Consider the following 13478-nt stretch of genomic DNA (forward strand, 5'->3'; position numbering starts at 1 on the left):
TGCCACGATATCACCATACCGTGATCAATTGTACGATATATATCCACAATGATCATTACATTTTCTGTAAGTATTATCATTTTTCCTAGCAATATATATGAAACAAAAACAATTAAAGATTGCAATACAAATTTCAATTATAAAAAAAAATTGCTGTTACCCGTTACAGTACATTTGTGCTTTGTAAAACGTTTTATGCGCGTCAATTGGATGGCATAGTGGTTGTGTAGCATAATTTTCTGACGCGTACATTCCAAGTATTATGGATTGTATACAAAATTATGTTTACGAATGCAATTTCCATTAAACTAATGGGTCCCATGCTGTTTGTGAATGTCTGTGGCCTGTGACATCAAGAAAGCGGAAAGTCGCAAATGGGCCAGTCTGCCTGTTTAAACACATGCTGCTGAAAAATATTGGTGCAAATGCGTAAAAAAAACTTTTCGTGGAGAAATAGGCGGTGATTATGATGGCCAGTAAATAATTGTGGATTATTACATCACAGGGTTGCTTGGAGAAGCCATCATCCATTAGTGCTTTGATGATGACCATAGTTATTAGCATATATTTGACTATTCTATGCTTTTAAGACCACCTTTAGAATTCATATCAGTGTGACACTTTTTTTCCAAGTAAAGCACACTCTGATTTAAAGCTTTCGTGACTGCAGTGATTCATATTCTTGGTTCTTTCGGTAAAGTCACGTTGAAGGGAAACAATAAAATAATAAAATATATCTTCTTTGGTTCTTTCGGTAAAGTCACGTAGAATGAGAATAAAATAATAAATTGATCAAATAAAATAACACAATAATATTCTCACGACGTTTCGGCCACAACACAAGCGGCCTTCATCAGGTGAAGGGACGAGACTGTCTGGAGGACAGCGCTGGAGTGAAAAAGCCACGCTCAGATCGTGACCTTTATGATGGCCAGTGAGCGTGGCTTTTTCACTCCAGCGCTGTCCTCCAAACAGTCTCGTCCCTTCACCTGATGAAGGCCGCTTGTGTTGTGGCCGAAACGTCGTGAGAATATTATTGTGTTATTTTATTTTATCAATTTATTATTGTATTCTCATTCTACGTGACTTTACCGAAAGAACCAAAGAAGATGAATCCTTGCAGTCACGAAAGCTTTAAATCGAAATAAAATATATATTATTGTTTCCCCTTTTATTGTTTCCCCTTCAAATCAGAGTGTGCCTTACTTGGAATTTGTGGATAGGCCTTCATCCAGCAGAGGATTGGAAAGGGCTGTATAGTCGACCTTCAATGTTACTTTTTACCACTGATCTTAATAATAATTATAATTTAATTTTATATTGCATAATTCATACTAATAGTATCCCATAACGATTTTCTCTAATTATACATAATTACCAAATCCCATATACAGCCACTACCAAGGAAATGAAAACCCTACTTCCAAGGGAAATCGAAAATAAATATAGAAATATATTATTATTTTATTGTTTCCCTTCAACGTGACTTTACCGATGGTGCCATTTCTTAATTTGCTTATTTATTTTCGATTTTCCTTGGAAGTAGGGTTTTCATTTTCTTGGTAGTGGCTGTATATGGGATTTGGTAATTATGTATAATTAAAGAAAAGCGTTATGGGATACTATTAGTATGAATTATGCAATATAAAATTTAAGTAGCATTATTATTAAGATCAGTGGTAAAAAGTAACATTGAAGGTCGACTCTACAGCCCTTTCCAATCCTCTGCTGGATGAAGGCCTATCCACAAATGCCAGCCATGGGTGGTTGTAGACTATAAACGTTGACTATACTTCACCACGCTGGCCAGCGCAAGTTGGTGAAGGACGGGGGGGGGGGTCAGGACTGGTCCATATATAGCTCATTACTCTCAGCCAGTGTAAGAAAGTAAATTCAGGAAGCAAGGATTCGTTGTAAAGTACGCTCATCACTGTGCAACTGATCCACCCAAAACACGTCATGTACAATAAACTAATATGTAATAAAGGCAAATTAATATAAAGCAGTAAGCAAGCAAGAAAAGTAATTGCGAATAAGGTCGGTGGGTGTGGAGTGTTGTCACAGTGGCTAATGCCCTCGTTAAACCCAACTACAAGAGTTATATTTCCAGCAACAGCTCACATTGGGGGTGGTTCATATCTGAACCAGCCATTCACGGGCCCGCTACACTGCCGCATACTCACCAGCGTGGTAAGGTCTGGTATGGGGAGGTGTTCATCCAGCAGTGGATTGACAATTCCGCTGCAAACTTCGCGATTATTAACGTTATTATTTTCGGTCGTACATTTTTTTTTATAGAACTTACTAGAATGGGCATTTAAACGTGCTGCAAGAGTGCAATTAGTTATCAATACAGCACGTGTCAATGCGATCCTGTACATCAATGCGATCCTGTACAACACTTACTCCACGACGACGAAATACTGCCGAGGTAACATGTTCATCTTAAGTCAAGTAATCTGCTTAATTTCAGTTGCCTTGTACATTTTCATTTCGACACGTGTTCAGTTACCATATGTACACATACAGTGAAATGCATACAACGCTGCGTTATAATAATACATTGTCAGCAACCAAGAGATGGCAGTGCGCCTGGAATTGTTTTAATCCCATGAAAATGTTGCGTTTTTAACAAAGTCGATATTTTTGTCCGCATCGCAAACACAACTACCTGTTGACTGTAATTCTATGACATTTAAAAACAATCAAAACACGGTAGTTCAGATCGTAGAGCCCTCTAATCCAGCACATTAATAGTGCGTGATATGTGGCTTTGCATGTTTTCGCACGTTTCATTCGACGAACAGACAGATGGACCAGGGATGCACGGCAGAGTTGGACACATGGATGAACAGACGGACGGGAACGATGGACGAACGAACGCACAGATTGATAGACAGACGGACAATCAAGGGATGGACAGGAGGAACATGGGATGCATGGGGGGGAGATCTAACAAACAGATAGATTGGTTGGACGGAAGCGATCGATGGAGAGTAGATGGACGCGGAGCAAACGGATGGACAGATTGTACAAACGTGGGAGGTATTGTACTCACAAGAAGGTGCTGTCCCTGGGCAGAGGTGATGGTATGTCAAGGTTTCTCATCCCAACGCACTCCACCCTCTGCTCTAAGCATCGGCAATTGGCCGGACACAGCCAAGAGTGACATGCCACGAAATGCAGTAGCAGCAGCAGCGGCGGCGTCAGCGCCGATCCTCCAACCCGCATCTCTTGTCAACGCCGCCTATCCGCGTATGCCGACCAGCTGTTGTTATTCCTACTTACAACTTCTGCTCGTCGCGTGTGTCGGAGGATGTCACCCGCTACTACTACACCTTAGTTCAAACTTCAAGTCCTTTCCCGAGTCGCGTCGGTGAGCACAGCAGCCCAGGGTGGCAGGCGGGCTGGGTCTGTGATATTTAGGGTTGTTGTTAACGCGATTGAACACTTACAGCCTAATAACACATCAGCAGTTGTGACCCCAGTTGCGAGTGACGCTGAGCTTGCTCGCGCGTGTCTGTGTGTATGCTCAACTCAGAACTTTGCGCTCTGTGCTATTTATGTAGCCTTGCTACGATCTCATTCTACAGTCTGCAAGATTTACGTAACCCACACGTATGCGCATGTATGTGTGTGTGTGTAATTACAAAAGCACACGTCTGTATCTGTGTGACTAGATACACCGACGGTAATCCCTGCTCCGAATACGTGTGTGTGTAAATAGTATTGTTATACAGCCGTGTTAAGAGATTTAAAGAGTTTGAAACGCGGGGAGGACTCGAATTTAGCCCACGAGTTAAAATCCGTTCGGCGAACGCGCGCTTCTCCGTCACACGCAGTCTCGATCGGGCTAATTACCGTGGGTAGTTTTAAGACGGAGGAGGTACGATCGGGGGTGGTTTGTGGATGGTAGGAGGGGTGGGGTGGGTGGGTGGGGGAGTAAGAAAGCATGGGATATTTAATACGGAGCTGCCATAAACCCAACCCACAGTGCGGTTGGTTGGGTTATACGCGGTCCTTTTGATTTGCTGCAGGGATTTTTCTTATATAGCAGAGGGCCAAGTCTCCCTCCCATCCCAGGCACTCCTCCCCTTCTTGCTATTCCCACCCTGCGTCAGAGTGCGTTCTTCGTTGATTGAGGCTGCAGGGCTGTTGACATAACAGCAGCGACCCCTCTCCGATGCTCGTTGCTGAGTTAAAGTTCCCAAGAAGTGTCGTCCGATGCATTTCTCATAACGCCATTCCCAGGGGGTTAATGCCCGAATTAATCGTTCACGGGTCTCTCGCTGGAGTGGGTCGTACGCGAGTCGCGGTCACAACCACAACGGGAGGTACAATAAACTAGACGATTTTTATTTTAACAGGTGAGGCCCACTGAGCTATATAGCTCATTTTCAGAAGCAATCTGACCGCAAATGATAGCTCAACGTAGCGGCTCATTACGTGGAAATGTATAGCAGCCAAATACTCTAAAAGGAAGGTTTCTAAATATGGGGGGGGGGGGGGCGGAGAAAAATCCACGCGACCACGGAGAATGCAAACTCCAAATATGCACAGGTGTCAGGGTCTGGATTGAACCCACGACCTCCTGCATACCGAGCGAGGTAGTTAACATCTCGCACGGACATATTGTCTTGAGTCGCCGACATTCCTGGCTGAAATTCAACCCTGGTTGTTCCTCTTGAACCACCATGCACGGGAACACATCTGTCCGCTGTTTACCAGTCTCTTACAATCCAATGCAAATTGAGTGAACACACTGCACGTGCCTGATGATTGATAAACAATTGCCCCTACGTGACACCGATATTTCATGCAAATGTTATAACATCGTGTACGTGTGCAAATGTGAGTCCTATGCGACGTTTAGTTAAACTCTTTCTACGTCTTATGGTGTAGATGACTCCTATATATGACCATATTAAATTCAAGACGCACTACTGCATCTTATAATTCTGTATGGGTGACCATATTTGAATAACTGTCTTGGGACTGGGCCACACATTTTAGGTGCGTCTTGTTTTCCGGAGCGTCTTTTAATCTGGAGAATATGGTAACAGAGACCTTGTACAATCGATGCACTGTGTACTTCGTGCTGCTGGGAGATTGGTAGACAATGGACTTAGGGGTAGCAGCCCGTTCTACCAGTTGAACCTGTGGGCCAAGCCCGGAGCCTTCTGTGGGATCCAGAAGGGGGCGTGGCCGAGGGCGGAGCCTGGTCACCCTGGGGAGAATAAAAGGCGAGCTCCGACTCGCAGTCGGGGCTGCTGCCATCGGGAATGGAACTCGTCGTGCTGCTGTCGTCGTGGTCTTCGCCTCTTGAAGCTGTGGGTCTGGAAGCATGTTGGCTGTCCCGACTCGGTATGGAGTTATCCCCTATGGCTGTGAGAGCCGGAATAAACAAGAGGGATAACGCCTCCTACTAGTGTCTCTGAATTAGTACACTACACACGTACTCGTGTCCCACAAAACATGGAGAGCAATTGCTGTACAGTTTTAATTTGAATCAATGACACGTGGGACGTTGTTCAGAAATCGTTAGGGGCGTGAAGAGTAACTAACGAAGTTGATTAGAATGTTAACGCAAGTTGGTAAAAATGCATAGCGTTGTGATCAGTCGCTGGCACTGAAGTTTGGGAAAGCTTACTCTGAAACGTGCGTGCTGGCCTCATTCTAAGCTGCACACAGAACCCCCCCCCCCCCCCACATTCGCGAGGTGATGAGCACTCACTTGATCAAATAAAAACCATGCCGACTCGTGTTCGCTCGTGTATATAACATTCATGCCACTGCTAATCGTACAAGCCTTGGGCTATCTGATACTTCACTCGTCAAACAAACCCGCCAAGCCAGCTGTGAGCAATACGTGCATGACAAACTATTTTTTTGTGGATATCAGGACAAATCGGAACACGAACAGAAGATTCCAACAAATCTAGATACGACTGAATGGCAAATGAATATCCCCGACGAACAAGCCACACAAAATTTAATAATGTATACCAATAGATGGCGCTGTAGCACGCAAGAATGAGTTCGTGGAATATGGATGAAGTTTTAACACATAGGCTTTCGCCTACATGTTAAAACTTCACGACCAATATCATCCATGAGTTTTTTTAATAATGCTTAAATCCATGCTCGATTCCATTCTCAATCCCAAGCTTGCTCAAACACGTGCTCTACCCCATACTTGAACCCATTCTAAAACCCATTTTCGCTCAAACCCGCGCTTGCATCGAAACCCATGCTTGAACCTGTGCTCGAACCCATGCTCGTGTGTCCGTGTTTACGTTCGATACAAAATCCCGACTTTCACGTAGGATTTGAGATACTGGGACAGCCTTTATGACAGGCCAAACAGGAACGTTTACTCGGCTCACCAAGTGTGGTGCAATTGTTGCTTATATTCTACAGGCAATAAAAATATAGTTTTACAGCACTTCTGCAGTACCTAGGTTGGCTAAACCCCACTTTTTTTCTGAAATACCTTCAATGGAAAACTTTCCACATGTGCGTTCTCTCAAAGCAGATATATACTCGTGCAAGCTATGTTAAAAAAAACTCCTTTCACATATCCCACCATCGAAACGTGCAACTTCACTGAAGTTCTAACTTTTTCATCACATATACGGTAAAGCCTCGACATCCACATGGGTTAGGATCTTGGAAATTCGCGCGAATGTAGATACCGCACTATACTCTGCTTATATTTGGGGATAAACGGGTTTAGGTTCGTGTCCGACTGAACATAAAGAAATGTTTAACGTTTCATAACATTAATTATGTATGTTGAACTTCTTTCGCACCGTACGTAGCCAACCGTGCTAATCGGTGTTGCGGGGGAGGAACAAAGAAAAACAGTTCTAAAGAAATGAGTTTTAAATCTAGATTTAAAAATGCATAGCTCCAGTGGATTCCTAATATCGGAAGAGCGTTCCAGACGGCCGCAGAAGTGCATCTGAAAGCGCGCGATGCGGTGAGCGTCTTTGTTCGGTGGGCAGCTTGAAGCCGCTTCGAAGATGACCGGAGTTGGCGTGATGGTTTATGCTCCTTTGATGAGATCAGCAAGGTTCATTTGTGGCATTTTGAGTATAATCCTGGACTGCAGACATAAACAACATCCATTTACTTATTTTACAGTAATACCAATAGATAAGAACACAAAATACATCAATAATGATGAGGGTATGATGGTCTTCGGTGCACTTGACGCCTCGTTTTTATTGACATCGAAAATTCAATTATTATTTTCTATGTACTTGCGGGACTGTGTTGCATTGGTGTGGTCTGGGACTTTTTGTTTTCCTGCCTTGCCCAAGCTTGCATTTGGTGTTGACAAATCGACAGGAATTCACGTACTTGTAAAATTTGTACTTCGATACCTTATATTTATCGCGACCTGCTTACCATTTATTTTACCTTCATATCGTTTTTCTTGGTTTGTTGATGCAACTCGCTGACCCGCCCCTAACTGGACATCTTTTAAAAAGTTTGATAGCTCATCGGATTCCTCCAGGATAAATATTCTGATTCTAAAACCTGACTGTTGACTCGTTTACCATGTAACAGCAGACAACAGATGACCCACGATCACCACGAGCTAAGTCTATCCAACAACTCAACTTGTCGAGCTAAAACCAGTGTTCTTCACTAATTTTCAGAGGGGGGCCACTTTCGCCGATAAGGCATCGGTGAGGGCTGCCACACATTTGAACTCATTGGAGGTTTGACAGCACGATGGGGGTGTTTTCGCATGTGTATTTTTTATTTAGTTGCATAAGTGCCTACCAGAAACTCTTGATTAATGAATGGGGGGCCGCAGAATTTGTAATTGAATGCACTCATCCACGATAGTTGAGCTTAATGCCAACTTAAGATTGCTTGTTTTTGTTCTGATTTGCGTTGTGAATGTATGTTGGATCTCACCCAAGTGCAAGGAAATGTGTCAGAGTACAGTAAATTGTGAATTCTGTTTATGTACTAGCGTTTCTTTGCGTTAAAGTTCAGAATTAAGTACAGAGAATAAAATGTTATGGCAAGACATTATATCGATAGTTTCATACACCTTTCAACACATCTGGCCAGTATGAAAGAGTAGGCTAAATAACCCCTGGAAGGGATCTTGAGCTCCAATTGAAGGTTTTTCTGCCACCAGTGGTGTGAGCAAGAAATTGCAGGTCTGCACCTGTAACTATACTTGAACAATACAAGGGAGCAATGGAGAATATTTACAGCAATGCACTATCAAACCAACCACTTAACGCTTAATTCCTTGTCACTAATATAAGTGGTTGAGTGATAAGACCTCTGCTTAGAACGGTTGGCTACGTATGGTGCGAAATAAGTTCAACATACATAGCAGAACCAGTCCTAGGCTCACTCATCACAAACCCATACTGCCTGGTGAAGTAGGATCAACTTCCATTACCGACACGGTGTATAGGCCTTCAAGCAGATTGATAAAGGACTGAATTCACTTTTTGCACAGGAATACAAATGGTACCTTGTTCAATGCAATCTGTTGCATTGCCTTTTCACCGTACACTTAAGAGAAGAAAGTGTGTAATTGCCATGTATGATTATCCATTGCCTATTTTTGCAGGGCATTTGTGAACAGTATATATACTTTCACTTCATTGGTCCTATTGTGGCAATGCCAATTGCAGTGAAAGTATAGACATGGTAAAATTATGCATACAGGAAGTATGTCTGGTGATTGGTATGATAAACGGGTCATCTCTGTGAATTAACAGCTGGTGTGCAAACATTCAAGGTCATTGCTGTTATTTTCCAAGTTAATTTTATTGTTGGACACAAGTTGAGGGCATATCGTGTCCAGACATCCATCTCATTTTAGAGATGTACCACAGCCAGTCTGACTTTTAAATTTATTATTAGACCTGGTTAATTTGTATTTTCAAGCAAATATTTGTGGTATTTCTATAAATCTTACAGTTTATGAAATATCCCTAACCATCCTTGTTTAATGTAGATATGTTTACAATACCCAATCTATCAACTGAAGTACTGTAATGAGGACTATTGTGATGGAAATAGCAGATCTAAATACGAGAAGTAACATTTCGATTTCACATTTTATTGTGACAAAGGTTATACAATAGGTACAATGACAGTCTCAGTGATCAATGTTCCTATTGCATCCAGCACAAAGTCTAAACCAGGGCATGGTCCATTGAAGGGAGATGTGCAGCAATGTGGTCGGTCTTCATGGGGGTACATTTACATTAGTGACCCGTGCTACCTGTAAACGAGAAAAAGTGCTTTAACTCCCAGGGCAGTTCATATTTATTACAAAGCACGATAAATCTTTTGGCCAATAAAACACATTTTATTTGATAGAAGTATGAAGACACCATGAGTGTTTTTGTCAGTAAACTAACAAAACAGTTCCATTTATGTGTATGGAAAAAAAGTACTCACTGCTCTTCACCGCTTTGTTGCCTGAAAATAAAACAAAATACAGTATATTACACGACGAGATTACAGAGTAGCATGAAATATGAAAAAAATAAGAAACCACTTATCTTTTCCATAATTAAACACGTCTACATTCTCCTGTACAATGTAAAGATAAAATAGCAGTTGTAATCTGAAGGCACACGAGGGGACTCACCTCCGAATGAGAGTTTGTAGTAGAGGAAGAACATAACGCCTACGCCCACCCACACCTGGGGATGGGCGTTAAGGTAATAGGGCCGCATCTTGCTCCAGTATAGTGCGAAGCCTGACATCTACATGCATAGAAATATAAATTCAGTCTCCAGACACATAGCATGGACACCCTTGAAACATGGCAATCGAATGATAATAAAACGTGTTTCTACATTAAAATGAAACAAAAAAAAGCTGTAATTGAGAGTAGGTTTTCCCCTTGTCTTTGAAGACAATGCATATATTACCAGAGTATGTTTTTGGTTTGCATTCTGACCACAAGTATTGTGGTTAATGCAGACATGATTCCTTGTAAAAGCTTTCAGTTTGGTGTTTAAAAATCGTAACACCTGTTTTGTTGCCTGAAAATAGGGGAACACTTATTCTCATATTTTGGTACTGGCAAAGGAGGTCCCATGAAATTGCTATAATTGTAAACAGGCTGAACACTCGGGATTCACAATTGCCAAACATATTGTAATCCAAAGGTCAAGTGGTAAAGCATCCTGGGACGGTACGCATCGATAGTGTTTGAATTTGGGACTGAAGCAGTAATATTTGCATAGGACCACCACTGTTGATGTTGCAGAAAGCAGCACTGGTTTTATTCATCCTGTGTGTTGATAACGGTTGGAATAGAACCCCAAACGAGATGAGCACTCACAACCTTAAGATTGTGAGCTTATGTCGCTGAAATGAGACAGGACAGTATATGCATCCAAAATCGTTAGCTATTTGTACTTAATGATATCTGATACAGCACCACCTGCAAAGATATTCAGGACTCTTTCAAAGTGATAATTAAAAGCATTCCTGCTCAAATAATAGGGCGGCAGTCATCTCTTTTGGCTGACCTTGCCAACAGGAATTTCCACAATCCTATGCTGGGCATCAGCTTTTCCAAACGAAATATATATTTTTAAACAATCTGAGTGGTATCCCTTTTCAAAACCAATGGGAGGTTACTACTACTCGTCTCCTTACTCTTTGGTTCTATTCGGTAAAGTCACGGTAAAAAATAAAACAACAAAAATCTGAACAAGCTGCTTTAAAATGGGGGATAGATGTCTTTTGGAAAACTATTCTGGTAGTGGTCTTCTATCCTCTGGGTGGTAATGTAATTGCTAAGGTGAACCGTCTTCCAGAAGAGGATTCTGAACTACATTGCAACACGGCTTCTGGAAGGCAATGCATATAACTCGATTATGACGCATCCCAAACTGTATTTTAAATACAGGTAAAACAATGTCTTGTAATCCGGAGACTGCAGTAACTTAAATTCAATTATAGAATTGTCTCCACACCCAGAGATGTATAGGAATCGCGCTCATCGTCAAAATCGGGGCCCAATTAACATTTCAAGGCAAATCAAGTTAAACTGTGCGCATTCTAAAACAAGCCTCAACTATAATAGAGGTATGTCGAGTTAGATCGCGTAAATATAAATGCGTAGTTAAACCCGCCACCACCCGACAGCCAATTAGTAAGGTTTGTCACGTAAACAGAACATTCAAATTCGTTACTCGTACAGCACACCGATGTGTTGGAGAGTAAATCCACAAGATGTACAATCTGAGTACGCCGTTTCGCCAGTAATTACAACTAGCATCAGCAGGCGACAACCAGATTTGTGGAGAAATCATCCTGTTTCATCTATACGTTTAGTTCAGAGGCAGTGATGGAATAGCACATTGCGTTTAACTAAAGCCAAATTAACAGCAAGTCCAATCAACGAAATTACATTAAAGAGGGATAGCGTCGGCGCATATATGCAATGGGTCAGTGGTGGAAATTCCACATTCTCACGATGGTGACCAGTCCATCCATAACCCATACGAGCACTATCGTTGACAATCAGCATCCATATTTACTCCACTGCTGGATGAATGCCCTCCAAGTGGTCGCCATTGCCACACGACTGCGCAATGCAATACAAAAATACAACGACACTAACACGTCACAACCGATGAATACAAACTATGAAAGATAACGTCGTGGTATTATTCCCTTGATACATATACCGCCGGGTGAGGCTAAGAGACTTTAGGCCTCATCCAAGGCCTCGTCCAAGGGCACCTCTCGGTAAAAAAAAATAAAGTGAAAAAGACGAGGAACGGAGACAACTGAACGACGCACGACGCCGTCTAATCGTACGGATAATAAAACCGCTGCTTATTCGCCGTAAAACCGTAAGGTAAAAGCGATCTGTGTGTGAAGGAAGCCCACCGCCGCTGAGGTTGACCGAGGGCGCAGGAGATTTGGACGCTCACAGCGCGTTGACGATTGTGGTGGTGGGGGTGGTAGAGGGCGACTCCGCGTCGCGCGTGGAGGACGTCACGCAGCGATTGGGGGCGGCCATGTTGGGTAGGGGCAGGGCCCCTTGCCCGCGTTACTCGTGGGGCGGGGCACTTCGGTCAGAGGCCGCGCGTCGCCACTTGATGACGAGACGACGACAAACGCCCGTGGACTCCAATGAGCACTCTCCCTTAGTAAGATGGCGAGCGAATGAGTGCTGCGGATTGAATGTTAATTGAATTACAATAATTATAATTGTCCACTTAATATGAAACAATATGCTGTCAGTCTGGTAACAAAGCTACTCAAATGTCCGTGGACTCGAATGAGCACGTTCCCCCTTAGATGGCGAGCGAATGAGTGCTGCGGTCGTGCATTGCATTACAATACATTGTATACTACCTATAATCACGTAAACAATGGAATAAATACCGTAAGTCATAGTCTGATAACATACATACTTTTAAAATCAATAAAATCCAGATTTTAATGGTATCTCACGTGTTGGGAAGTTGATGCGTAAGTGCGTGAATGTGTTGAATTTCCTTTGCACCGTACGTCGCTAAACGTGATAATATTTGGAGGTGTGAGATCGTAGACACTTCCAAGGTGTATAGCTTGTCAGAGCCATCAGCCATGTGAAGATGTCACGAGATAGAATTAAGTAAAAACGTGACAATTTAATCTTACATATTACTCAACACGTCTACAAATTATTTTATTAGTCTGAATGTCGTTAAGTTAAAATTTTACTGTTATGTCCTCGAATCCATGTTCCGTAATGTAATTCCAAGCGTGCGTCTCTCCGTGCGCGCACGTTTCAGTTGATTTACGTGAACGAACGTGGACATCATTCAACCTGTTAAGGAAGGCTACAAGATGTTTTTCTTGTTAAGATGTTTTTCTTGCTCGTGTTTTTGTTTTTTTGTTTGTTGTGGTTGCACCCGATTCAAGAGCCGAATGGCTCACAGGGCTATACCAAAATAAACTGAACTGAACTTCACACATCCAATACTAAATTCCTGAAAGGGAAAAAAATAAGCGACGTTTCAGCCAAATGCCGTTTTTCATAGCACAGCCAGAAGGACTCGTCGCCTAAAACTTAAAAGGGACGCGCCATGGTCAAGAATTACAACGGAGTGACAGCCAACGCGCTTTCAGATGCGCTTCTGTGGCCATCTGGAACGTTCTTCTGAAATAAAAAGGAAGTCACCGGAGCTATAAACATTTTAAATAATCCGAATTGAAAACTAATTTCTTCAGAACTGCTTTGTGTTTACTTTGCTGTCCTTCACCGCACCTACGATTAGTATGGTTGGCTACCTACGGTGCGAAATACGTTCAACATACGTACGTACCAATAACCCGCCATTCGCCACTAAGTGACGGCGACGTCACCACGACGCCCCTGCCAGGACAGGTGCACTTTGAGGCCACGTGAAGTTGTCGAAGGTTCGCTGACAGGTCACGGAACAGACACATACCTGTCAACCCATACCATTTAC

The 13478-nt window shown here is 42.6% G+C and overlaps 2 protein-coding genes across 2 annotated transcripts in view; both read right to left on the reverse strand.

Moving 5' to 3' along the window:
• The window catches only part of LOC103091775 (follicle-stimulating hormone receptor), a 57976-nt gene extending 49140 nt beyond the window's left edge, over positions 1-8836 (reverse strand). The window contains exon 1 of the mRNA XM_032955886.2: positions 3059-8836. Within this exon, the coding sequence (XP_032811777.2) occupies positions 3059-3231 (173 nt within the window). The 5' untranslated portion in view covers positions 3232-8836. The remainder of the gene's footprint in view (positions 1-3058) is intronic.
• Positions 8837-9082: 246 nt separating this feature from the next.
• Positions 9083-12038, reverse strand: ATP5MJ (ATP synthase membrane subunit j). Its single transcript, XM_032955885.2, has 4 exons — positions 11905-12038; positions 9641-9758; positions 9448-9468; positions 9083-9268 (listed from the first exon to the last, which is right to left on the reverse strand). Exons 2-4 carry the CDS (start codon positions 9756-9758, stop codon positions 9252-9254), a joined length of 156 nt encoding a protein of 51 aa, XP_032811776.1. The 5' UTR covers positions 11905-12038; the 3' UTR covers positions 9083-9251.
• Between the last annotated feature and the right edge of the window lie 1440 nt (positions 12039-13478).

The sequence above is a fragment of the Petromyzon marinus genome, chromosome 17 (assembly GCF_048934315.1).
Source record: "Petromyzon marinus isolate PM22_M1 ecotype Great Lakes invasive population chromosome 17, UKy_Petmar_22M1.pri1.0, whole genome shotgun sequence".
Classification (NCBI taxonomy): domain Eukaryota; kingdom Metazoa; phylum Chordata; class Hyperoartia; order Petromyzontiformes; family Petromyzontidae; genus Petromyzon; species Petromyzon marinus.

Coding starts and splice junctions, on each gene's coding strand:
- ATP5MJ (XM_032955885.2), bottom strand. CDS start 9,758: ATGTCAGGCTTCGCACTATACTGGAGCAAGATGCGGCCCTATTACCTT. Junction 9,469..9,640: donor CTACAAACTCTCATTCGGAG/GTGAGTCCCCTC, acceptor TTTTATTTTCAG/GCAACAAAGCGGTGAAGAGC.